General features: G+C 41.3%; 3 protein-coding genes across 5 annotated transcripts in view; 2 read left to right on the top strand and 1 right to left on the bottom strand.

Moving 5' to 3' along the window:
• Positions 1-252: 252 nt before the first annotated feature.
• On the top strand, positions 253-10,168 carry METTL3 (methyltransferase 3, N6-adenosine-methyltransferase complex catalytic subunit). The gene is made up of 11 exons (XM_024761272.1): positions 253-569; positions 5,076-5,293; positions 5,389-5,793; positions 6,721-6,896; positions 7,494-7,710; positions 7,940-8,127; positions 8,503-8,541; positions 8,723-8,831; positions 8,952-9,017; positions 9,190-9,302; positions 9,928-10,168. Exons 1-11 carry the CDS (start codon positions 470-472, stop codon positions 10,037-10,039), a joined length of 1,743 nt encoding a protein of 580 aa, XP_024617040.1. The 5' UTR covers positions 253-469; the 3' UTR covers positions 10,040-10,168.
• TOX4 (TOX high mobility group box family member 4) lies at positions 10,114-25,325 on the bottom strand. Of its 2 annotated transcripts, XM_024761271.1 has the most exons (10): positions 25,194-25,325; positions 24,915-24,983; positions 18,523-18,606; positions 17,636-17,878; positions 16,450-16,710; positions 15,873-16,103; positions 14,375-14,455; positions 13,254-13,997; positions 12,105-12,268; positions 10,114-11,453 (listed from the first exon to the last, which is right to left on the bottom strand). In XM_024761271.1, the coding sequence occupies exons 1-10, from the start codon at positions 25,197-25,199 to the stop codon at positions 11,393-11,395; spliced, it is 1,944 nt and encodes a 647-aa protein (XP_024617039.1). In that variant the 5' UTR covers positions 25,200-25,325; the 3' UTR covers positions 10,114-11,392. The 2 variants fall into 2 exon arrangements, with proteins under 2 accessions (XP_024617039.1, XP_024617037.1); XM_024761269.1 differs by lacking the exon at positions 18,523-18,606 and having other exon boundaries at positions 10,922-11,453.
• RAB2B (RAB2B, member RAS oncogene family) overlaps positions 25,292-25,730 on the top strand; it is a 16,336-nt gene continuing 15,897 nt past the window's right edge. The window contains exon 1 of one of the 2 annotated variants that reach the window (XM_024761274.1): positions 25,292-25,649. In XM_024761274.1, coding sequence (XP_024617042.1) covers positions 25,604-25,649 — 46 coding nt within the window. In that variant the 5' untranslated portion in view covers positions 25,292-25,603. The remainder of the gene's footprint in view (positions 25,650-25,730) is intronic. The other variant, XM_024761275.1, reaches the window with a different exon arrangement.

The raw sequence follows: 25,730 nt of genomic DNA, 5'->3' as shown, positions 1-25,730 counted from the left end.
ATGAAGCTACACCTTCAGTGGCAAAGGTATGTTAGTACCAAACTGTCAAAAGGAATTAGTGATCCTTCATTTCCAAAATCTAGACTACATACGCTGCTCCACGCGCGCTGTCTTAGTACGACTCGAACTCATTTCCTAATATTCAACATGGCCGCATGCGCGGCTGTAAGCAACATGGCAGCTCTGCCAGGCACCAACATGGCAACCACAGCCTCACCTCACCCGGAAGCGTGAAAGAACTCCCATAAAAAACATACCCGCCGTTCCGCCAACACTTAAGGTGGCTCTCGTTTCAGCTTCAAAGGGAGAGCAAAACCGGAAATGACTTTCCGTCCGGTGCGTCTCCCGGGATCTCTTTCCGGTTATGCTTCGGATGTCCGCATGAGAGTTGGAAAATTCTTGGAACTAGGGCTGAGAGGTGGAAGGCAGTCGCCTTTGGTTCGGGACGTGTCTGGGCTGCGAGACCGAAATGTCGGACACGTGGAGCTCTATCCAGGCCCACAAAAAGCAGCTGGATTCTCTGCGGGAGAGGCTGCAGCGGAGGCGGAAGCAGGACTCGGGGCACTTGGGTGAGGCGCGGGACTGTTGGGGCCGAGCCTTAGCCGGGGAGGGCTGGAGGGAACCCTGGAGAAAAACACAGCTCCCGAGTCGGTGCCTTTCCCCAAACTGCCGTTTCTTTAAGGCTTCATACATTGGTACTCTTCTCCCCCCAACCTCAGCAGCACAGACGCTTCACCCTCCTGCAAGTAGTCGCGGCTCCTTCCCAGCTTGGGCCCTGGTTCCGCCGGTTCCGCTTTCCCCGGCCGGAAGCCTCCGCCTCCCCGCGTCAGGTTGACTCCTCTTGAGTCTGTGAGAGCGTCTCACTTGCTAGGCCTTGCAGCCCCCGATCCCTCGAAGCAGCAAGTCCCTTTTTTTAGTTACTCGCGTGGCGCTTTGTTCTTTTCTCGGTTATAGCAATTGCTTTTTAGGGGTCATGTCTTTTGAGATTCGGGGCGCTGTGAGAGCAAGTACGGAACCTTTTTATCCACAGTGCCCAGCTTAATGGCCCTCGCAGAGTTAGCACTCGGTGTTGCTAAACGAGTAGAGGAACTGGCATTGTCTTAGACGTTTACACAGTGAGCAGGAATCTGAAAACATTTGTTTTTAAACTTTTTTCCCCCCCCCCCCCGTTTTCTCCTGTGTCAGTCTTAAAACTTGAAGGAACCTCAAAAGATTAAGTGCTACTCATACCACATCCCCAGCACAAGCCCTGAATGATCTAAGGCAAATCAAAGACCTACAAGGATAATGAATCCGTACCGCTCTTGTGGTAGCTTGTTGCACTGTATATTCGTATACTCGAGTCCGTCAGTAAATCTCGTGTTGAAATATATATTAGGTCCATGCACTTGTATTCTGGCCCTTGGAACTAAAAGATGCCTTGGCAGGACTCTTATAGCATAATGAATGAACATCTATCGAGTGTCTACAGCGTACATGAGTCTAGTTAGACAAAAGACAGTGTCCCTGCCCTCAAGGAGTTTAAAATTTAGTTGGGGATAAAGGAAAAGTCAGAAATACAATGTGACATATGTAAAATGCCAAATGAATCGATTCCACAATGAGTACAGTGAAGGTAGAAGTAACAAGAGTCAGTTTAGGCAGTGAAGGCGTCAGGGAAGAGTGGGCACTTGGAATTTGGTCTCTGTGGCTATGTAGGACTTAGACAATTAAAGGGAAGGTAAGAGGGCAGGGTAAGTAGGGGAAGAAGTGCAAGTCCTATTATCAGGGATTAATTAATAGAAATTCCACTTCACTTCTCCATGGTATTAACCACACTTTGGTGTTAACCAAACGTTGCGCCATATGCAAAGTTTTTTTTCTTCAGTCAGTTCTTTTCTCACAGAAAATAAAAATTTTCTTACCACATCTAGATTTTTATAGCATTACTGAAATCTGATACTTGTTTACTTCTGAGGTTAATGTTAAAAGACAAGGATATTGAGTAAACTAAAATGTATTCGTGTCATTAATGAATGCAGAACACTATGAACCAAGAATCATTGGGAGACCTTTGTTAGCTGGGCATTTTTAAAGTACAACTTTTTTAAAAAGTGTGGCAAAATACACATAACATAAAATTTACCATCTTAACCATTTTAAAACGTATAGTTGATAGTGTGATGTATATATATTCACACTATTGTGCAACCAATCTCTAGAAGTTTTTTGTCTTGCAAAACTGAAACTGTACCCATTAAACAATAATTCCCAATTCTCCCCTCCTCCCGGGCCCTGGCAACCACCGTTCTATTTTGTTTCTGTGAGTTTGACTACTCTAGATACCTCATGTAAATGGAATCATAAAGTACTTGTCTTTTTGTGACTGGCTGATTTCCCTTAGCATGTCCTCAAGGTTCCTCCATGTTGTAGCAAGTGTCAGAATTTCCTTCCTTTTTAAAGCTGAGTAATATTCCATTGTATGTGTGTACCACATTTTGTTTATCCATTTATCCACTGCTGGATACTTGCTTCCACCTTTTTGGCTATTGTGAATAATGCTGCTGTGAATATGGCTGTGCAGATATCTCTTCAAGATGCTGTTTTCAGCTTTTTTGGATATATAACAGAAGTGGAGTTGCTGGATCATATGGTAATTCTATTTTCAGTTTTCTTAGGAACCACCGTACTGTTTTCCATAGAGTAAAGTACAGATTTTTGAAGTGAGGATTATCACTTCCAGTAAATATTTACTTAATTTTAACTGAAACAAAATAAACTTGGCCAGGCTTACCACATTAGTAAATATGTGAATTGGTCAATATATTTCATCAATGGGATTGAAGATGTGAATATAGATGTTGACATGTTTTAGGGATCAGCAAGTTAGTAGACCAGCCATATTTTTATGTCTTCAAGCTAGTATTTTATTTATCTTCAACGGAGCTCTTAACCAAAGAATGAACTCAAGTATTAAGTATTCCTTTGCTGAGCCCAACACATTAAATTTTTCATTAGATTAGAAGCAGAGTGTCAGCATAGTTACCAGCATAATGGAAGCACTCAGTAAATATACTGAATTAATAACTGAACAAATACTTTCTGAAGGAGTTGGAGCTCAAGGATTCCTAATGATTTTCTGCCAGTGACCCATTTTAAGAATGATAAAACATTGGGAGTCTTACCCCCAAATTTGTAGTGACTTCATGGAATTCACAGAGTGGCTAAAGCCCATCTATAAATAACAGTTGCATTAATCAGCTGTTAGATTTTTTCCAAAATGTTAAACGTGAGCTTCCTCCTCCCAATAACCTGAAAAAGGTATTTTTTAAAAAAGGTATTTTCAGCTTCAGTGTCCTGAATGTCATGAAAAGAATACTCCTAGGAGGTGTTACTAACACAAGGATTCATAACCAGAATCACAGGCTGTTTTTTAAAAGAACTGTATTAAAACAAGTGATCAGTCAGATAACCAAAGAGAAAAAAAAAAATGTCTGTATCCAGTTCCAGGGATTGAAAATGTATGTTTAAAGTGGTTCTTTTCATAGACTTCTTGCTTACTTTAAGAAAAATTACACATGACTCAAAGAACATATAAATTTAGTTACCAGAGAAAGTGAAAACTCTGTAAGAAGAAGAAATGTTTATATTATATTCTTGGTAGTATCAGGTTAATTATAAAAAGTACATTTTCAACTTATTGACATTAACATTGGAGCAAAATCAGTGCTTTTCCTCAGTGAGATGATGTCTGTTAGGGTATTTGTGTGCCACGACAAAGATCCCACGTGCCACAACGAAGACCCAACGCAGCCAAATAAATAAATAAATAGGATTATGTTTTTTTTAAAAAAACGTTCTAGTCTGAGATTCAGCAGAATGTAAAAGAATCATACATAAGCGAGGTAAAGAGAGTTCTGCAATTATTTAACATTTCTAGCTAGTATGGAATTGTGGAGTCTGTTTTCCATGTAGGGTATAACTTATTTTCCTAAAATGTAACTGTTCCCCCAAGGTGTTTGGTATACTTCAGCTCCATTTTCCTTAGACTTCTGAGTTAAATTTTACTAAAGTTAGTTCCATTAGAGCAGAAATTTCTAAGTAACCAGAATATCTCTAAATGTAAACTAGTGGCCCACTTATATAGTATTTAACGGAATTCCAATACAGGTTCTGAATGTTTAATATTTCATCTGTATTTTAACTAACTAATCACAGATATTAGGCTCTCCCAAAGGTAATATTTTGTCCCGATTTGAGTTTCTTAACTCTTCTCAAGGTTATGTTGGCTACCCAGCTTGTGAAGTACTAGAGTAAGTGATAAAAATATAGTCAAGAAATATCATTGGTGACCAGGGCTTCAGCAGTTTTATAAAATTTTTGTGTTTCACTTTAAAGGTCGCATCATTCTAACCCCCAACGCTGTCATTTTTTTTTTTTTTTTTTTTTTTTTTTTTTTTTGTGGTACGCGGGCCTCTCACTGTTGTGGCCTCTCCCGTTGCGGAGCACAGGCTCTGGACGCGCAGGCTCAGCCGCCGTGGCTCATGGGCCTAGCCTGGACCGGGGCACGAACCCGTGTCCCCTGCATCGGCAGGTGGACTCTCAACCACTGCACCACCAGGGAATCCCTCCTGTCATTTTTTATACCCTCTGATGTCCAGTGGCCTTAATTCATTCAAATTCAATTCTTCAAAAAGATTTGATCACAGTGTAGGTTGTTGAAAATATTCCTGGCTTACAGGTTGATTATATCAGCTGTCATTTTAGAGTGACTAAAGGGAGGTGGTATGGACATTTAAATCTACCAAGCTGCTAATTTATTTCCTTGAAGCACAGCAAGGAAAGGAATTAGGAAAAGACCTCTCACCCAACAGAGAAAAGGTAAGTGGTTCCCAGAAAATCCAGGATTATCTTGGCAAAGCAGTGAATGCTTGAGTGTGATTTAATAAAGGGTATCTAGTGCAAAATCTGGTCAGAGAATTTTCTTCATGAAATGAAAGAACTGTGTGTTGTGAATGCTGGAGAACTTGACTCCTGAGGAATGTATACATTGACAATGGTTGCCCTTTTTCATTTTCATTTCTCTTCACTCCTAGATCTTCGGAATCCAGAGGGAGCACTGTCTCCAACCTTCCGTAGTGACAGCCCAGTGCCTACTGCACCCACTTCTGGTGGCCCTAAGCCCAGCACGGCTTCAGCAGTTCCTGAACTAGCTACAGACCCTGAATTAGAGAAGAAGTTGCTACACCACCTCTCTGATCTGGCGCTAACTTTGCCCACTGATGCTGTGTCCATCCGTCTTGCCATCTCCACGGTAATGCCCAGATAAGACAAGGTTGGGAACTACCACTGTTTTTCTACAGTTCATGGTCAGTGTCTTAATGCTTTCCCCCCACCCTCCTTCCTTAGCCAGATGCCCCTGCCACTCAAGATGGGGTGGAAAGCCTCCTACAGAAGTTTGCAGCTCAGGAGTTGATTGAAGTAAAGCGAGGTCTCCTACAAGATGATGCACATCCCACTCTTGTGACCTACGCTGATCATTCCAAGCTCTCTGCCATGATGGGGGCTGTGGCAGAAAAAAAGGGCTCTGGGGAGGTAGCAGGGACTATCACAGGGCAGAAGCGGCGTGCAGAACAGGACTCGACCACAGTAGCTGCCTTTGCTAGCTCTTTGGCCTCTGGTTTGGCCTCTTCAGCATCAGAAGTAGCCAAGGAGCCAACCAAGAAATCAAGGAAACATGCTGCCTCAGATGTTGATCTGGAGATAGAGAGCCTTCTTAACCAACAATCTACTAAGGAACAACAGAGCAAGAAGGTAGGGGTAGATGGAAATGCTTTCACACATGTACTTTGAATTTTAGCTTTGGCTGAGAGGAATTTACCCCTAGGGCGAAGAGCAGTTCTTAGAATTCAGGGTTTAGAGCAGTGGTTCTCAACTGAGGATGATTTTACCCTCCTCGCAACCCCCAGAGGACATTTGGCAATGTCTGGAGACATGTTTGGTTTGTCACAGCACGGGAGCACTACAGGCATCTAGTGGGTAGAGGCTAGGGATGCTGCAAAGCATCCTACAGTCTTAGCAGGGCAACCTCCACACGACAAAGAGTTATTTGGCCCAGAATGTAAACAATGCACCAATGTTGGGAAACTCGGATTTAGAGAATCTTTTTCATTGTATCTGTTTGGAAGAATCATCAGATCTTGAGAAGAGGAATCCAAATATAGTAATAGAGGGGACGAATACTGGAAGATAGCCATATGGACCAATAATTATGGAAATAGACTGTACAATGTGGAATGGCATTGTAGTGGTTTCTGAGTCTATTAAATATTGGACCCACAATAGTTACCCATTTCCTACCGCTCCCCCATCCCCTGCTTATAGAATTGTTGCATAGGCTCTGAGCTAAACACTGAAGTGCTTAGCACTTTGCCTTGGTTCAGTACCTAATAAATGTAAGTGGTTTTGGTTGGAAGGAATGCTTTCCTGGGGAGGGGAGTTTAGCTTAATGCTTAGCAGTAGGAACCAGTCTTCTTATATTTTAATTTCATCCCAAATGCACATTTGTGAGAAAGGACTAAACCCATGACACATCTCTTCTCCTAGGGCTCCAATTTTCCCATATTAACTTAGTGTATTGACCCCTCATAGGACATTGATGTCAAGTAGAATTTGCAGAGGTGGTTTAAGGGCTAATTTTATCTACAAACCCTTTTAAGACCAAGGTTTCTTCTGTCACAGGTTAGTCAGGAGATCCTAGAGCTACTGAATACTACAACAGCCAAGGAACAATCCATAGTTGAAAAGTTTCGCTCACGAGGTCGGGCTCAAGTGCAAGAGTTCTGTGACTATGGAACCAAGGAGGAGTGCATGAAAGCCAGTGATGCTGACCGGCCCTGTCGCAAGCTGCACTTCAGGTCTTTTGGGAGGGAGGGGGTTGGATGGGTCTCCTAGAAGCAGTCATTCTTTTTAAGCACATTTCTTCCGGTTATTGGGTTTCTGTCTTTAATCCTGTTATTAAGTGGTTTTAATATGATTTGTCTAAGACTTCCAGACTCTGAAGGTAAACTTTCAGAAGTAGTGTTCTATGGGAGGGAATACAGACTGCACTCCCAAAACGATGTGAGATTTAAAGAAAAAAATGCCCCTCTGTTCTTGCAATAGCAAGACATCTCTGTCTCCGAGCCCCAGTGAAAGTTAAAGTTCTCTGGAAGAAGGATGATCTTAGGAGAAACAGGAACCTGGGCTGTTAGGTAGGTGCTTTATTCTGCTCTAACTAGCAAGCCCTTCCTTCCTGTCATAAGGAAGTTAACTCTTTGCTCAGAGAGGAATTAAAACTCTTCTTTAGTGTAAATCACAGATTTAAATGTCACCTGCGTTCCTTATTTGAAAACTTGTGGAGGCAGCTCTAATGACAGTGAAAGACTAGAAATTTTGCAACAATTTGGACCTCGAACTGTGGCATCTAACTGGAACACCATCTTGATTCCAATTCTCCCTTTTTATTTCCCCAGACGGATCATCAATAAACACACTGATGAGTCATTAGGTGACTGCTCTTTCCTTAACACATGTTTCCACATGGATACCTGCAAATATGTTCACTATGAAATTGATGCTTGCATGGATTCTGAAGCTCCTGGAAGCAAAGACCATACACCAAGCCAGGAGCTTGCCCTTACACAGAGCGTTGGAGGTGACTCCAATGCAGATCGACTCTTCCCACCTCAGGTACCTATCTGCTCAGAAAACTTACCTCAACTTAAGGACCTTTATCTTAGTAGGGTAGCCATACATGTAGGAAAGCAGGGCATAAATCACCAGTCCGCCCTGCTGATTGGGAATGGAGTGGGATAGATATGCATCTAAGGGAATAGGAAAATCAAATGTAAAAAGAGGGACTGGGGCCATGAATCTAAGAGTAAAGGAAGGGAAGATGACCAAATACCACCTCATGCAGTGGATCTGTTGTGATATCCGCTACCTGGACGTCAGTATCTTGGGCAAGTTTGCAGTTGTGATGGCTGACCCACCCTGGGATATTCACATGGAGCTGCCCTATGGGACCCTGACAGATGATGAGATGCGCAGGCTCAACATACCAGTACTGCAGGATGATGGCTTTCTCTTCCTCTGGGTCACAGGCAGGTAATGCAGTTCAAAGATATGTAGGTATGGGCAGATATAGTATAGAGTGAGTACTGGGTGGGGATAAAATCCTGGGTTTTCCTAGCCCTGCTATTAAATATATAAGTGAGTCAGCCTTTTTTACCTACTGAGATCTAGTGCCTGTTTATAACACAAATGACACATGAATTCTATGTAACTCTACATTTGTTGCTTGTGAAAGGTAAGGTCATTGAGAATAGATACTAAGTTTTACTTTTTCATTCTTAGATCCATTCTGTTGCCCTAATGGTGTCTCGCATGTTCACTGAATGTCTACTGAAGACAACACATGTATCTTGAAGGGAGAAGAAATATGGGCATGGAAATAGCTGTTTAACCTTTATTTCTTTCTAGGGCCATGGAGTTGGGCAGAGAATGTCTGAACCTCTGGGGGTAAGTAACGATCATTGTGTTGCTTTCTTTTAAGGGAAATAAGTACATAATTACTGTAGTTGATATGTATTCCTTTCTTTCAGAGTATTCTGTGATTCCTTGCCTCTGTAGAATAGATGGCACCACCCCTAAACTGTGAAAGCCTGATTAAAGCTCTAATTCTTTTTCTTATACCCCACAGTTACGAACGGGTAGATGAAATTATCTGGGTGAAGACAAATCAACTGCAACGCATCATTCGGACAGGCCGCACAGGTCATTGGTTGAACCATGGGAAGGAACACTGCTTGGTGAGCAGCAGTGGGGCCCAATTCAATAAGTGGAGCAAAAAATAGGAATTGTTTGATTGCTTATTGAGAAACAGTTCAAATGCTGGGGTTTCATAAGGTAATCTGTTCTCTGGTGAGCAGGTTGGTGTCAAAGGAAATCCCCAAGGCTTCAACCAGGGTCTGGATTGTGATGTGATCGTAGCTGAGGTATGTACTTTGCCCAGGCATCCAAAGATGCACATTTTAAAACTGCTATCAGTTATTCTAGTCAGGTATATTCTTATCCCAGGTTTTCTCATTGGGATCATAAACATAAATGGAAAGGGCTAGAATTTCAATCTTGGGTAACTTAAAAGTAGCTAGAGCTTTTATTTCCTAGGTTCGTTCCACTAGTCATAAACCAGATGAAATCTATGGCATGATTGAAAGACTGTCCCCTGGCACTCGCAAGATTGAGTTATTTGGACGACCACACAATGTGCAACCCAACTGGTAAGGTGACCAGAGAACATGCTAGCCCCCAAGGGCAAAACTGTTTATGGTCAAGGACAGAAGTTAGTAGAGCTTCACCTCACATTCCACTAGTCTATAAATGGGCTTCAGAGGATTCTTAAGCAACCAACATTCATTGGGAACCCAACAGGTTTTAAGATTTAAACCACTGCTCTTAAGGTCTCCACTGTTACAACCTAAAGATCTTTGTTATTCTATGGGATGTACTGAATCTGCCCCCTGGTTACTGAGAATCTGTGTAATCGGTCAACAATTTTAATCTGTCATTCTGTTAGTAGAGCTTTAAAAGACGCGCTGCTAGCATTTCACTAATCCAAAGGATACTCACTGGCAGCAGCAACTTTGTGAAGTAGGCCTGGTTAAACATAAGTTATTAACCCTTAATTAGTACAGATCCAGCCTTTTTTAACACCAGAATCTGTGCCCAATTTCTAACCAGCCATACTACCATATACTATACTAATAGTAAGATCTTTTTAAAAGAATTGGCACGAATATTCAATGAGATGATAGGCAGTCTTAATAAAGAGTACATATCTTTTAACAGTATTAAGCCTTTAAATTCCAGGATTTTTGGTTTGCCCCATCTTTCCCCATGCTTCAGGATCACCCTTGGAAATCAACTGGATGGGATCCACCTACTAGACCCAGATGTGGTTGCCCGGTTCAAGCAAAGGTATCCAGATGGTATCATCTCTAAACCTAAGAATCTATAGAAGTACTTCTAAACCTAAGCATCCATAGCCATGGCTCTGCAGGCTGCACCTGAAGAGTAATATTTGTACAATAGTTTTTTTTCCTTATTTAAATAAAACTTTGTATTGTAGTTGGGATTTCGAGGTCAAGTTCTGGCTCTGCCACTTAACAGTGTGTGATCTTGTGTAACTCATCTCTCAGTATGATTTACTTATATGTAGACTGGGAATATTACCTACCTCATGGGGTTGCTATAAGGGTTCAAACTAAATGAATGCTTGAAAAACATTAAAATATTGATTATACTGTATAGGATCAAAGTGATTAGCAATTAGTGCTAGTAAACATGGTAATCAAGAAGGGGGTTCTCTGGGACAACATTTCTCAAGGTAAGATTTGAGTTTCATTTAAGATTATCATCATTAGGGCTATCATGCTCGAAATGTTGCTTATTCTGTTACAACTATGTGGCTTTGCTAGTCTATTATTCATTTATTTCCAAGAAAAGTGAAATAAGCACATCTTACATTAAATTTAAATAAGTGCCTAGAGTATGCAGAGAATTAGCCTATATATTATATAAGTGAAAACACCTCTGGCCTATCTTTTAAAAGATACTTCATCAAACACAAGTGAACACAACTTCTGTAGACTTTGGTGAAACCTCTTTTTTTTTTTTTTTTTGAAACCTCTTATATTAAGGATGTAGAGTTCTGCCTTTTGCACTCATAAACTGTGATGATAACTGAGATAAGGAAGAGCGTTGACTACAGAAATACTGCAGAGAAATAAATAAAAGACGCTCCTAGGTGATGTTATTTTCTCTACAGCCCAGTGTGCTTACTATGTTGAAAACCTTTGTTCTCAAAGTAATTAATGTGCAGATGTGATAGTAATAGTTCCCTGTTTAAGAAGTAACCTTTAATGCAGCCTTTTTTTTAGCCCCTTTAAAATGGATGCACACAGTGATGTTTTCTCCTAGGCTCAAAGCTGAGTATTATCCTATCATTTTAATAGTATTTTAGGCAAGTCCTATGACAATTATACCAACAAGTTTTCCTCAAACAATTCCCCACCCCTAGCCACCACCCCGTATGTTCTGCTTGTTCATATGCCCTTCACCCTTTCCCCTGTTATTATCACTGATATCTCTGCTTGTACGTGAAAGTAAAAAGCAATTCCAGCAAACTCAATGGCCCTGCTCCATAGCCTGGCCCCTGTAGAAGAGAGACAAAAGGGGAGAAACGTGAAGGACATAAAGGACCATCATGGGTTGAGATCAGGCACTACCAGAAGCCCAGCTTGTCTTTTTAAAAACAGGCTCGGTGGACATGTTCCCAGCAGGTAAGTCTTCACTGGCTTGGAGAACAGGACTACTTCACAAACACTACTGTGTTTGAGTTTCTAGAGGCTACCCAGGCCAAGAAGACATCCCTAAGAAAGAAAAAGATACACACAAACTCAGAATTACAGCCTAGATATATTCTTTTTAAACGTTGTCTTAAACAAATAGGTTGACATATATCACCCAATAGGAATATAAGGGCAGTGGGCCTAAGAGTCAGAAGTATAGGCAATCCTAATTTACTTTGGAGGATTTGAGATAGGAAATACCAATGCCTTGTTTCATGGATGTAGGTCAATCTCAGGAAAACTGGGGAAATGGGCAAAATCTTCAGAACTTCTTCCCTTTCCCCCTATACTTAGCACCTTATTGTGCTACTTACCGCCTATCCATTCCTTCTCAAATTCTAATTCCCTAAGAGGTCTGATTTGCACTAAGGAGATAAGCTAAACTAAGATTCAGTCACCACCAGCTTGATGTGTCATATTTTTAAAGAGCGCACACAGAGGTAATGTAACTGAAAAGTGTGAACTGCTCATTATGTCATCTTTATCTACACGGCAAATGTAAGCTTTTTTTAAGCAGGGGAACTTCTCTAGTAGCTTCTACAATCAGATGTATATAGCAACCTACTCTACCAAAGGTAAGGTGGTACTGATTATATGCTCAGCGTTACTGTGTTTTCCAACACAGTTTATTTAGTCATACTTGAATTATAAGAAGGGGAACTGTAAGCTCACCTGCAGTGCTTCACCACGCACTCATTGCTGCAGTACTCATTGTCCCAGTCCTTACTCACAACGGGAGGGTTCTCACAGCCGGACCTCACACATCGAGGCTGGGGTGAGAGCGTCATAGGAGACCCACTCACCAATTCAACATCCATTTGAGAAGGAGACTCAACCTGTGAGAGGGAGAGAGCACCAAAGATGGATTGGACTGCTACTTACCTAGCTAGCCAGCTAGTCAAATTAACTCTAGGATCCAGTGGAGCAACAGATGTTACAGTCCCTCACAGATGGGGGTACAGTTCCAAAAGAAGGTGAGTTCTTGGTCTTCTCTATATCCAGCTTTAGAATTTTGCCATGCAGATTGATATGAAGATGCTTCCTATAAGGGGAATGCTGCCATACTGCTGGTGTTTAATCTTAATATTACCTATCACTGACCTTATTCTACAGTTGAATAATATTCCTCTGAAAATATCAAATCAATAGAATGTGAATAGAGGTTGGGTCACCTCAACTAAGATCAGAGACTAAGAAGATAAAACGTGGTGCCATCAGCAAAAAGGAAAAAAACTTAGAGATTAATAGTTTCCTGGTTTTGAAGGGGTGGGGTGGGTGGTATTTTTCTTTAAAATGACTGCTTCATTCATTGTGGGACTATAGTCACAAACAGACCCATATTTCAAAATGACTACTGGTCAGGTACAAATTAAAAGTAGGGTAAATTGGCATCTGTTTGTTTCTGAAAAGACTCAATGATACTAACCAGTTGAATTTTTCTACCTGTATTCCCTACCCATCCCCTTACTTAAAAACATCAAGCCAAGCAGTCAAGGTTTGGGAGAAATGGAAGGATTTATCTCCAAAGCTTTGGATCCTTGGGTAAGACACCTGAAAAATAACTCTATGCTTAGGATATATCTTTAGTTGACTACCGTATTACTTCTGCTTAGTTAAGGAGTAGTCTAGGATAGGAGGCCCTCTTAATGTTTCTCACCAAGAACACTACAGAGTATCTTGCAGGGAACTGACAGGATATTTCATACGCCTAGTTGTGCCAGGCATTAAATGCTAGTAGCAGCCCCTGCTTTTATTAGATCAACCAAAAATGCTTACACATTTTCACTGGTCTAGAGGAAATACTTGAAAACAGAGGCTCACCTCAGGAACTACATCTGTGATCATCTCACAGATTGTCTCAGGAGAGGTTTCCTCCACTGTATGGGTCTCAGGGCTGCTGTTCACAGGCAGCTCCGGACTCCTTTCTACAGGTGGTGGAACCAAGGTAGTCTGCATTTTTAGAGTGGGCGGAGGCACAAGCTTGACCTGCAGTGGCGGCGGCTGCTGCTGTAGATTGATTCGAAATTTCTGAGGTGGGGGCTGCTGCATGGCCTGCAGCGGGGGAGGCTGCTGCAGAATGGTGACTTGCTGCTGAGCCGGGGGCTGAGGCATTTGCTGCAACGGAGGGGGTTGTAGTCGGGGCGGAGGCAGTTGCATGGAAGCTGCTGCTGCAGCTGCTGCCTGCAGCACTGACCTAGTGACGATCTGGGCTTGCTGACTAGGCTGGATAGTAGCTGTACTGGTTTGGCCTAGTTGGATCCCCCGGGAGGTCACCACTGTGGCTGGGATAACGGTAACCATCCCTCCTTGAGACATAGTAATAGAAGAGGGCAACATCTGTTTGGTAATAATCAACTTGGTAATATTGGGCTGACCCCCAGCCCCAGAAGATGCCTGGTTTGCTACATAGGATGAAAGAGTGGAATTAACAACAATGGAAGGAGACAGGGCAGGGGGCTCTGTTGAGGCTGCTGCTGGAGAGGCTGGCTCAGCAGTAGTCACAGGAGGTGGAGAAGGAGTCTGTGATGGGGGCGCTGGATCCAATTCCACTGTTTCCACAGTAGCCTAAAAGAAGACCAAAAAAAAAAAAAAAAAAATCAGGAGATTTATTCTCTCCCCCAGGACATACTCACTCTAATCACCTCCCAAGAAAAGGTACATCACAGACTGGGGGGGTGGGGGGTACGAAGAGAAAGAAAGAAAAAAGAGCAGCCATGTGTCTGCCTGGCTAAAGTAAACAATGAAAATAAACTCAGACTGTTTGGCAAGGTTTACGATGGAAACAAATGGGAAACCTGTTACATATTTTTGAGCTTTTAATAACTATATACTATTAATAATAGGTTCCACAGGTTTTTGGTGGTATTTACTTCTAATTGCTAATATACAGCTTTAAAAATGTTTTTATTGGTTTAAATATCCACCTACCCCAATCTTCTTACCTGACACTCTTGATTGTCTTTATAAGCAGCCAGAGCCTTCAGATACTCTTTCTTGGCAGCTTCAGTTTTCCTCTTATATACCTGCATGAAAGACAGACTGTTTAGAAAGTTCACAAACTCCTAGTAAAGACTGATAATCCTACATTATTCATCAATGAAAGACAATTCATCTCAGTCTAAATATTGACAACTCCTGAAAGCTAGTAATCAAGACAGCCACCATGGCAGACTTTCCAGTGACCATGCATCTGAAAGCCAGCCAATCAACAGTAGGCTTGCAGAATAGCTACACTTCTAAAGCCAACAGCAACCCTTGCTCACACCTGTGTAACCAGAACAAATCCTGACCCCCAATAAGATGAGTAGTCTGCTTAGTCTGGGATTGTGTCTAACCAGTATACTTTCCCTTAAGGAAATGTGCTAAACTGTTTGCAATGATAGCCACAAGAATTCTTCCTGTGCCGCATACCTGGTCTTCCGTCAACAGCTGAAACTTATTTCCCATTCCTTTGAATTTGGGCTAGCTCTGTGAGTTGCTTTAACCATTAGAATGTGGCTGAATTGACAAAAACAGAACTTGGGGACATCTGTTTTTGTTCTCTTGGAATACTGCTCTAACTCTGCCATAGTGTAAAGAAGCCAGTCTAGCCTATTTGGAGGATGAGAGACCATGTGAAAGAGAACCAAGGCATTTCAGCCAACAGGTAGCACCAACTGCCAGGCACGGGAGCAAGGTCATCTTGATAAGCCATACCAGCTGCTGTTTGTGTACGACCGTAGGAATGAGCCCAGGTAAGAACACCAGGAAAAACACCCAACCAATTTACAGAATCATAAGAAATAATAAATTGGGGACTTCCCTGGTGGTCCAGTGGTTAAGAAATAAGAAGACCTGGGGAGTGTAGGGTAATGATAATTATAGCCATCTTCAATTTCAACTGTATCTTATATTCATGTAGTATCACAATTTTCATTTGTTTAATCCAGGTTAAATTTAGGGAGGTTAACTATAGTTCTCAAGTTTATATGAGGCCAATGAAAAAATTCAAACTTGGCTGTGGATTTTAGAGTTAGCTACAGCATGCAACTCACCAAAGAATAGCCTAATTTTACAGATAGGAAAAAAAGGCATAGAAAGTTAGATTCAGTGTTTTTTATAATAATTTTTTTTAAATTTGTTTTTATTTATTTATTTTTTAAATATTTAAATATTTATTTGGCTGCACCGGGTCTTAGTTGTGGCATGTGGGATCTAGTTCCCTGACCAGGGATTGAACCCAGGCCCCCCACATTGGGAGCATGGAGTTTTGGCCACTGGACCACCAGGGAACTCCCTATAGTATTTAGATGGGTATTTGGGATTCACTGTATGGCTGCAACTTTTAAGATGGAGGATGATCTTGAATGCCATTAACAAAGAGCTGATATGAAATAAGAACACATAAGAAAGTTAAAACTTGAACATTCACTAACCACTAGTTCCTTGTTATTTGCTCACCTGTTTTTGCTCCTCTCCAAGACTGTCCCACATGGAAGCCACAATTTTTGAAACCTCCCCAAAAGTGGCATTGGGATTCTGTCCCTTGATGGCAGCCTGTGTGTCACGAAAGAATAAAGCATATGCTGAAACTGGTTTTTGAGGTTCATTAGGATCCTTCTTTTTTCTCTTCTTTGGGGCCTTCTGCTTTTTCCCTGCTTCCACCACAACTGTCTTCTGGCTGGGAAGTTGCTGTGGGGGGGGAAAGAGAGAGAATTACAAGAAGAAGAGAAGTATCATGTCGGGAGAACTGAAAGAAAAGAACTTTTATATGGGGTAAACTAGTCACATGAATGGAATTCTCAGAAATGCTAAAAGTAGAGGCAATAGGATTAAGACAATAAATTACGTGAGAACCAATAAGAATGGAGATTGGAAGGAGCATTATAAACTATAACTAGAGAGGCAGGACCCCATACCCAGAAAAGAGCAGAGGAGACAGCAGGGCAGGAGTAAAGAATACTTAGTAGGAGCTGTAGGTCAAGAGTTTTATCCCAGAATAATATGGCAGATTTGATTTTGGCAGGGAATGCCTCACCCTCCGGAATTCCTCAACACCATCCTCATGAAGTGAACTAGTAGGTGAAGGTGTGGTTGAAAGACGATCCTCAGGTGACTGGGCAGGTGGCAGGATGGTGCCACCCCCTAAGCTCAAACCAAGTTGAGAACTCAGTTCTGACTGATCAATGGTGGTCAACTGGCTATGCCCCATCAAGCCAGATGTCATGTCTGTCATTGGTACATCAATTGTAACAGGTGGATTGGCACTATACTGAGTTCCTATAGAATGATCCAAGTCCTGAGAGAAGCAGAAGGACTAATTAAACACTAAATATAAAAAACACTACCCTTCCCTTCCCCCCACCGGAATTCAGGACAATTTATAAACCCTCTGCTTACCCAGAAAGTATCATCATTTAAACAAACATCAAATAATTTGTCTACATATAAAACATATTAAGCTTTTTAATAAAGTACAGAAATTACAAATTGAGTACTAAGTCACTTCTTTGTGAAGTCACTTCTTTGTGAAGTCACTGCTAAGTGAAGAACTCAAAGGCCTATTCCAAAATAACTAAAAATAACCAAAGAAGTCATAATTTTGGACAAGTTAATTTAAAGAGCAAGTAAGTTATTCAGTAATCTAGAGAGAGTGATGACACACAGGGGAATGAAAAACTTTCTCCCTGTACCCTCCTAAATAACGGCTCTTAAAGCTGCAATACATAGGCAAATCAGAGTGCATAAGGGCAATGTTAGAGATGTTTGGCATCAAGTACAGTGGGTGAAGATGTGCTACTAATGAGATGTGCTAGAAGCCCAAATACACTGATTTATAACATACTAATCCACAATTAATACTTTTGGTTCAGACAGTTTTTTGAATACATCCCTCAACATGCCAGCAATCACACTCACACTTGAATGCTAGGATATGAAAGCCATAGTAGTAGGGAAAAAACTTTTTCAAAAATCCCAATAAATCATTTTCATTTCAGGGTTAACACTGGACATTTTACAATTTTAAACCAGTTTTCAAGTAAAATTGATTCAGATGATACATCTCACTTATTCAGGGGAAACGAGGTCTTTGTTGGTGAGCCTTTAGCCAGAAGAATGGAAAATAAATACTACCCAAGTGTAGCAGGGAACAGAGTTACTTATGTCTCCCCTAACACCATGCCCATGAGCTTGGGTAAGCCTGATGATGTCTTGCCCCTTACCATGGTCAAGCCCCCACTCAGGAGCCCCCCGCCCTGCTCCATCAAGCCATGGGTCATGCCCACAGGCATGTCCAATGTCTGGACCCCATACTGGGCTGAAAAGCTGCCATCCTGAGAGGAGGAAGGGTCTGCCAGGTCATCAAAGTGGCCAACCACATCTGAGACAGCCAGTGAGGGATCAGAATCCAAGGAGATAGGGGGGATTTCAAATTCTTCATCACCCAGGCTTGGTGTATGGAACGTCTGTAGGGAGGAAAAAAAGGGAAAAAGACTTAGTGGGAAGAGGAGGAACTGCATACTGCTAAGTGAAGAACATGGCTGAGTACCTCTTTTTGGCCTGGATCCCATTTCTGTTATCAATTTCCTAGGACCTATTTAATTTTACAAATAAATCTTCTTCCTCATATCCTTGGCCATATGTCACATACAAGGCTGCCAACATCAATCACAATTTTCAGTTTTCTCTCTTTTCTACCTTTACCATCTTGGTTGTCCTAAACTATTTTGCCTATTGGTCTAATGAATGATTCTTTCAGCACCATTAGCAGGGACCCAACCTTTATAACCTGTTTAGCTATGATGCTTAAAATCTCTCTAAATATTCTAATAGACAGCAGTTATTTCATACTTAATACACCTGAACTGTTAGACCACAGAAATTCATTGTCAACTAGACAATTATACTTGGACTGTTGTTTTAGGTTCCTTTGAAGCAGATCCTAAAAGGATCATGGGAACTTTATGCCCCTCTAAAATATATGCACTTAAGAGTTTCCTACCACTTCTCCATTTTAGAAATCACGATACTAACAACAAATAAGATTTCCATGTGTACAAGATTTTTGGAAAACCCAACAATGCTAAGATAAGGATAATAGGAGAAAAACCTTCATTAAGAGATATAGCCAGAGGGCAAACTGGTTCTCTAACAGTTCCTGAACACATTCCTGTCTTGCTCTGAACAAGGCTTTCTGCAAGAAAGGAAGAAAAAAATTATTCCAGGTGAAGACCCAAACCCTTCCTCTGAGTCCAACTACAATAATAATATACTATTTCTATTCTGAATGACGCCACAATTCCCGGATCTACAGACCAATGTCTGACCTAAGATACATTAAATGTTACGGTTCCTTTTGACACTAAAAAACTAAAATGGCAGCATCTGCAGCAATAGAGCATTAATAATGGCAAGAGACTTTGGTGTCACAGAGATCTGGGTTCAAGTCCCTTCTCTGCCATTACTATATGACCTTGAATGGATTTTCCTCATCTATACAATGGGACTTGTAATGGTAATCTCCTTATATGGTTATTATGAGGATTTATGGGATTTAGTATACAAAACTTTATCACATGGCCTGATATATATAACTGCTTAATGATAATATTAATATCCTAATTATTATTAACTTGCCACCTGCCCCAACCAATTACCACAGATTGCTGGAATTTTAGAAACTTTAAATTCTATCAACCTTGTCACATGGCACAGTAAATACCAACTGATTCAGATCAAATTAAATAGGTACCCACAGTTTCGGGGTTTTTTTCATGATTAAGTAAAGCATTCTTTAGGAATTCCTCAAGATTTTTCTAAACCCAGAAAGGGTCTCACTAATATCAGCATTTTAAAATTTTGCTAGAAAGAATATTTCCAGCTAGTAAAACCAGGGAGAAAGAGTATGCCTGTGAAATGCTTGATTTCTCTGAAATCACATCACACTGAGAGAAGTTTCCTAAACGACAAAAAGATATGTATATAGCTTCATTTCTATATTTTCCTCCTCCAAGAGCCTTACTATTTTACTTAGCATGGTAAAAATTTGTGATATAACATGAGAGGAGCATACATAAAGAGCACGGGAGCAGACAATTCTTTAGGAAAAACTAAAACTCTCCCCAGGAACTGAACTTTTCTCAGTACACAACTCATTTTTGTTATTGTGTGGAAGTTGTTAACTTCAGGTCCATGATTTTTTTCTGAGATTTCAGTTTAAGTTCATGTGCTCATTTTTCAGGAAGAAGAGTACAAAGATTTTTACCAAATTCTCATGCAAACAAACAAAAGTTACAGGGGCAGGAAAAAGAACCTGGGGAAACATTTACTGTACTAGATTTATAGTTGTATAATAGTGGTGTACAATTTTTTAAGAGGATACAGCAAAAGTAAAGCAAAAAATGACTATCCTATTCTGCTTACCACAACAAATAAAAAAGCAACTCTGCCAAGATATGAAAATGATACTATTAATGAGAACTGAAAAAGAATAAAAACTCATATCCAAAACAGGAGACCAGTGTTCTGCAAAGGACCAGCCCTCATAAACTATCTGGAGTGCTCTCATGGAGTACACTAAAAAACCAGACATGTAGAGATTCCACAGTAACCAATTAACAAGACATTCTTTCTATGTACCACCCCCCGGAATGTGGAAACAGCTTTGTTATTCAGTATCTGTGGCTTTAACGGTGTTTTTTTTAATTTTGTTTTATTTGTTTCTTCTTTTAAAAAAGAAGAGTAAAATAATGGTAATGATCAAGAATACAGAAAGGTAAACCACACACATACTAGAATAGAGATCCAGTCTAAATCTTTTACTACCACAAGTTATCTGTAAGATTATAGGTAAATCCAATATCTAAAGTTATTTTAGTGGATTCACCACATAACTAAATCATACTCTAGATTGTCAAACATAAAATAAAGATAAAACTGTAGCAAATATTAAAGTAAAAATAAATGATTTGGACACAGAAGGTGGAAATAGGAACATGATACCACTACCTTCTCAACTCAGCTTTTGTTTCCTTCTCTGTTAAATTCCTGGGCCTTTATGAGGAAGAAAGCAGTTTGGGAATTACACTTTATAAGCAAGGATGCTTAGCATTGAGAGAACCAAAATATAAAAAAATACCATTTCCCTACCTTTTCACATTCCTCTATATCAAAGCACACAATCCAGTATTTCTTTAAGTACTTTCTTGTGTAGATTATTCATTTTAAGGAAATTTATTTTAATCAAACACCTATTTATTCAACATTACCCCGGTACTACAGATTATTAAAATAGTTTAATTGTTCTTAAAAACTAATACAGTAGTGAAAATTTTAACTGTTCAGCCTGAAATCATTAACTGGTTCTAAAGATTACTTTTCCTAATTAAGGATAGTTATCTTTATAACTTATTTCCCCAGAGTGCTCAAAGCACAATATCATTATTTAAGTGCCAGCCTACAAGAGAAACAGAAAGATTAAACTCCCTTCAGATTATACAGCTTTCCTATCTCAAGCAATGCTGTAATAAATGCTAAGCCTTCCTCTCTGGACATGTACTTTTAAAAAATTATTATTATTTCTTATTTTACTGAGGCATAACTTATGTAAAGCACATACATTTTAAAGTGTATGGCCCAATGAATTTTTACATACGTAAACACCCAATTAACTACCACCCAGATAAAGATACAGAACATTTCCGTCACTCTAAAAGATTTTCTCATGCTCCTTCCTAGTCAATACTCCCTCCCTTCCACAACAGGTAGCAGTATTCTGACCTCCATCAGCATAGTTTAGTGTTGTCTATTCTTGATCTTCATTAAAAAATGAACTCATGGGGACTTCCTTGGCAGTACAGTGGTTAAGAGTCCACGCTTCCACTGCAGGAGGCACAGGTTTGATCCCTGCTCAGGGAACTAAGATCCCGCATGCTGTCAGGTACACCATCCGCCACCCCCCCCCAAAAAAAAGAACTATTATAGTGTCTACCCTTTTTTGTCTGGCTTCTTTTACTCAGTAATATATTTTTGAGATCACCCAGGTTGCATTTATTAGTAGTTCATGCTTTTTTATTGCTGTGTTGCATTCCTTTTAACAAATCTATTAGTTTATAGACATCTGGTTTTGTTTCCACTGTTTAGCTATATAAATAAAGTTGCTGTGAACATGTTTCGGTTAGTATATGCACTCATTTCTCTTACGTATATATCAAGGAGTGGAATTACCAGGTTACAGGGTAGGTATATGTTTATCTTTAGTAGATACTGCTAGTTTTCCAAAGAAGCTGAATCAATTTACACTCTCACCAGCAATGATTAAGAGTTATCTATATCCTTGCCAACTCCTGGAATTGTCTTTTAAATTTTCAACATTCTGATGGGTGTGAAATGGTATCTCATTGTGATTTTAATTGGCATTTCCCTAATGAGTGACAATGACAATGACACTTTTTCATACGCCTAATGACAATTTGGATATCCTTTCTTGTGAGGTGCAAGTTTATTTATGTTATTTTTTTTAATTTATTTATTTTTGGTCACGTTGGGTCTTCGTTGCAGTGCGTGGGATTCTCATTGCGGTGGCTTCTCTTGTTGCAGAGCACGGGCACTAGGCGCGTGGGCTTCAGTAGTTGTGGCACGTGGGTTTCTCAATAGTTGTGGCTTGCGTGCTTTAGAGCACAGGCTCGGTAGTTGTGGCACAGGGGCTTAGTTGCTCCATGGCATGTGGGATCTTCCCAGACCAGGGTTCGAACCCATGTCCCCTGCACTGGCAGATGGATTCTTAACCACTGCGCCACCAGGGAAGCCCTGAGGTGCAAGTTTAAATATTTTGCCCATTTTAAAATGGGATTCTTTATTTTATTCTACAGAAGTATTTGAATATATTCTGAATATGAGCCAGATACATGTATTAAAATATCTTCTCCCAGTCTGTGAATTTCGGGAATTCCCTGGTAGTCCAGTGGTTGGCACTCGGTGCTCTCACTGCCAGGGCCAGGTTTGATCCCTGGTCAGGGAACTAAGATCCCACAAGCCACATGGTGCAACCAAAAAAAAAAAAAAGGTTCTTAAATTCAATGAAGTCCAATTTTTCAACTTTTTCATAGTTATTACTTTTGTGGACATTTCTTTTTCTTGCAATAAAACTCTAAAACTTACTCTTCTAAAAGAAAAAAAATGTTTTTAATTACCTTTATCTAGTTCTAAGACATATTTGGGGTGGCTCACAGTAAGACCAGAAAAAACAAAAACCACAAACCAATTGAAATAAAGGAAAAACAAATTAAAAAACTGAAACAACAAAACCAAACAAACAAGGGGGGAAAGAAAGGTGAAGAAGTTGTAATGACAAGGAGAAATGTTTACACTGACAGGGCTCTAGGCTAAAGGAATCCACTGAAATTTAGTTATGAGCTTCTTGGCAAAATAGTTTTTTAAAACATTTCTTAAAGTCATAAAAGCAAAAACAAAGGATAGACTCAAACCCGGAAAGTTTCTTGATGAGCCCAGTGTGAAATTTACAACACTCTAAATAAAGAAATTTAAGGACTTCCCTGGTGGCACAGTGGTTAAGAATCTGCCTGCCAATGCTGGGGACACGGGTTTGAGCCCTGGTCCGGAAGATCCCACATGCCACAGAGTAACTAAGCCCATGCGCCACAACTACTGAGCCTGTGTTCTAGAGCCTGCGAGCCACGACTACTAAGCCTGCACGCCTAGAGCCCGTGCTCCGCAACAAGAGAAGCCCAGCACTGCAACAAAGAGTAGCCCCGGCTCGCTGCAACTAGAGAAAGCTCTCGCGCAGCAATGAAGACACAACGCAGCCATAAATAAATAAATATAAAAAATAAGAAATTTAAATGTGGAGACCTGATTCAGAAGAAATTGGCAATGATGCGTTTTCATGTGGAAGAGACCAATGTGAAATTTACAGCACTCCAAACAGTGAAAATAAACCATGGAGATATCACTCAGAAGAAACTAGCAAAGAGACAGCAAAGCATCAAACAGATTTTTGTTTTATATTGTTTCTAAATTTGCTGCTTATTTGATTCACACTTTCCCCGGCTTAGGAGAATAATAATGAATAGTAATCACGATAAAGCAGTTTAAAAAAAGCAGCAAATGCTCCTTGCTAATCTAATTCTCATCCACGAAAACATTAAATTTTGTTATAAGTTCATTCAACAGCAATTGATAATTCTAGATACAAAACACTGATGCAAATGGTTTACACAACGTTTTTAAAAAAACTAAAATCCTCAAAAGATAGTACAAAGTTCAAGACTTCAGTTTCTCAAAGACCGAAAAATTTATTTTCCTGTTCCATCTTACTCTTTTGCCTTGCCTAAGCAAATGATACACTTACGACAATATTTCAACTAAAACTCTTCCACGAATACTAAAGGACCTCACCATGATCGTTACTTCTACTTCACATCATCATAAAAAACTATTATTACAGCCATCTGACAGCTGGGGAAACTGTGACTTACAAGGGTTAAGTAACCTGCCCAAACTCTGAGTCACTGGCAAACAGAAATGCATGGTCTAGGGACTTCCCTGGTGGCGTAGTGGTTGAGAATCTGCCTGCCAATGCAGGGGGCACGGGTTCGAGCCCTGGTCCGGGAAGATCCCACATGCCGTGGAGCAACTAAGCCCGTGTGCCACAACTACTGAGCCCGTGCGCCACAACTACTGAGCCTGCACTCTAGAGCCCGCGCGCCACAACTACTGAAGCCCGTACACCCCAGAGCCCGTACTCCACATCAAGAAAGGCCACCGCAATGAGAAGCCCGCGGACCGCAAAGATGAGTAGCCCCGCTCGCTGCAACTAGAGAAAGCCTGTACGCAGGAACGAAGACCCAACGCAGCCAAAAATAAGTAAAATAAATTTATTCAAAAAAAAGAAATGCATGGTCTACTCAACTCCCTTCATGTTTTCTGGCAACTATTTCCTTTCATCCTGTCACTAGCAAAACAAGCTAACACCATGTAAGTAAACATAACTATTAACTTTTCCAAAGATCACTGGGTAGGAAATTTAAATGAAACAAAGACCCCTTCAACAAAGTATGTTTTAAAAATGAACACATTCCACAGTTAACCTCTGGTAGGTAAATTCCTTCCCTGTCTCAAATTTCTTTGGCTTAAACATTTTCTCCCCGCTGCGATCTCCCAAGATTATTGTAGTTATTTCTCCTCCACGAAAGGAGACAATTCCACTCTGTATTCCAATCCAGATCAGTCTGAAATAGGTTCGGTCTTTTCCAACGTCCTGCTTTTCTGATGACAGCAGCTTCCCGGGTCTTCCCCATGGTCCTCATAGCCTGTGGAGGCAGCTGCCACTTTTCTCCAAACATCAATCGCGGACCCCGTTCCCAACACCCGGCCCCTGGCGTCCGCACTCTCCTCCCCACCACCCGGCCCCGCCGCTGCCTCACGCCTTCCCCCCCGCTGCCTCACGCCTTCCCCCCCGCAGCGTCGGCAGCTCGTGCTCACCTCGGCCCCTGACAGGAAGGGGTGCGAGGGCCCTGTGATCGTCAGGTAATTGTCATTTCCTCCGGGAAACTGGAAACCAAAAGAAAGCCGCGGGGATAAGTTAGGGGAAGCAGGGAGTTGGCTCGGAGCGACAGATTCTGACCCCGACATTATGACATCACTCCCCAAACCCTGCTCTCTCTCCCCTCCCGTCAGCAGCCTCTCCGCCCGGCTTCCCGCCTCTGCTTCAACCCCGTTAGCCACGCTCTCTCGCCAGCCTTCTAACTCTGAAAAGCCTACCTCCATCTTCACACAACGTCTACCACGGTCTCAGTTCCCTCATCGCTCCCACCGCCCCACTGGACACGGAACTGCCGTCACTTCCACAACGACGTGCGTCGCTCTCCGCTGATTGGAAGGAGCGCCGTGGGGCTGTTGCGAGTCAGCCCGGGAAGGCCGAGAGCACTGAAAGGCTAGCTATCTCCCCCTGGAGCTTGGTGGGATAATGGCAGGTAGGAGTGTTACAGACGGCCCTGGAGCTGGTATCTGGGTATTACCGTCGTTCCGACCGAAAGGGGATTTCGAGGGAGAGTAATAGAGACGTGATCTGGGCTAGAGGGGCCGGAGGTCGGTAGACTGAGTGGCTAGAGAGGCCGGAGGTAAAGGGCTGTAGAAGTCGGGCGGACCCGGAATCCAGAGGAAACGGGACCATGACTTATGCTTATCTCTTCAAGTACATCATCATCGGGGACACAGGTAACTCGGGGCGACAGCCCTCAAGCTGGGGCGGGGATTCGAAGCACCGAAATCGGGTCTTGGGGGGCGGGGCTCAGGCAG

Source organism: Neophocaena asiaeorientalis, unplaced genomic scaffold (genome assembly GCF_003031525.2).
Source record: "Neophocaena asiaeorientalis asiaeorientalis breed wild unplaced genomic scaffold, Neophocaena_asiaeorientalis_V1.1 scaffold95, whole genome shotgun sequence".
NCBI lineage: Eukaryota > Metazoa > Chordata > Mammalia > Artiodactyla > Phocoenidae > Neophocaena > Neophocaena asiaeorientalis.
The sequence above is the reverse complement of the archived record's forward strand: the minus strand, read 5'-3'. Positions and strand labels throughout refer to the sequence as shown.

Coding starts and splice junctions, on each gene's coding strand:
- TOX4 (XM_024761271.1), bottom strand. Junction 16,104..16,449: donor GTGTTGAGGAATTCCGGAGG/GTGAGGCATTCC, acceptor CCCCCCCCACAG/CAACTTCCCAGCCAGAAGAC. Junction 14,456..15,872: donor TTGGAGAGGAGCAAAAACAG/GTGAGCAAATAA, acceptor TCTTTCATGCAG/GTATATAAGAGGAAAACTGA.
- METTL3 (XM_024761272.1), top strand. CDS start 470: ATGTCGGACACGTGGAGCTCTATCCAGGCCCACAAAAAGCAGCTGGAT. Junction 570..5,075: donor GCAGGACTCGGGGCACTTGG/GTGAGGCGCGGG, acceptor CTTCACTCCTAG/ATCTTCGGAATCCAGAGGGA. Junction 8,832..8,951: donor ATGGGAAGGAACACTGCTTG/GTGAGCAGCAGT, acceptor TCTGGTGAGCAG/GTTGGTGTCAAAGGAAATCC.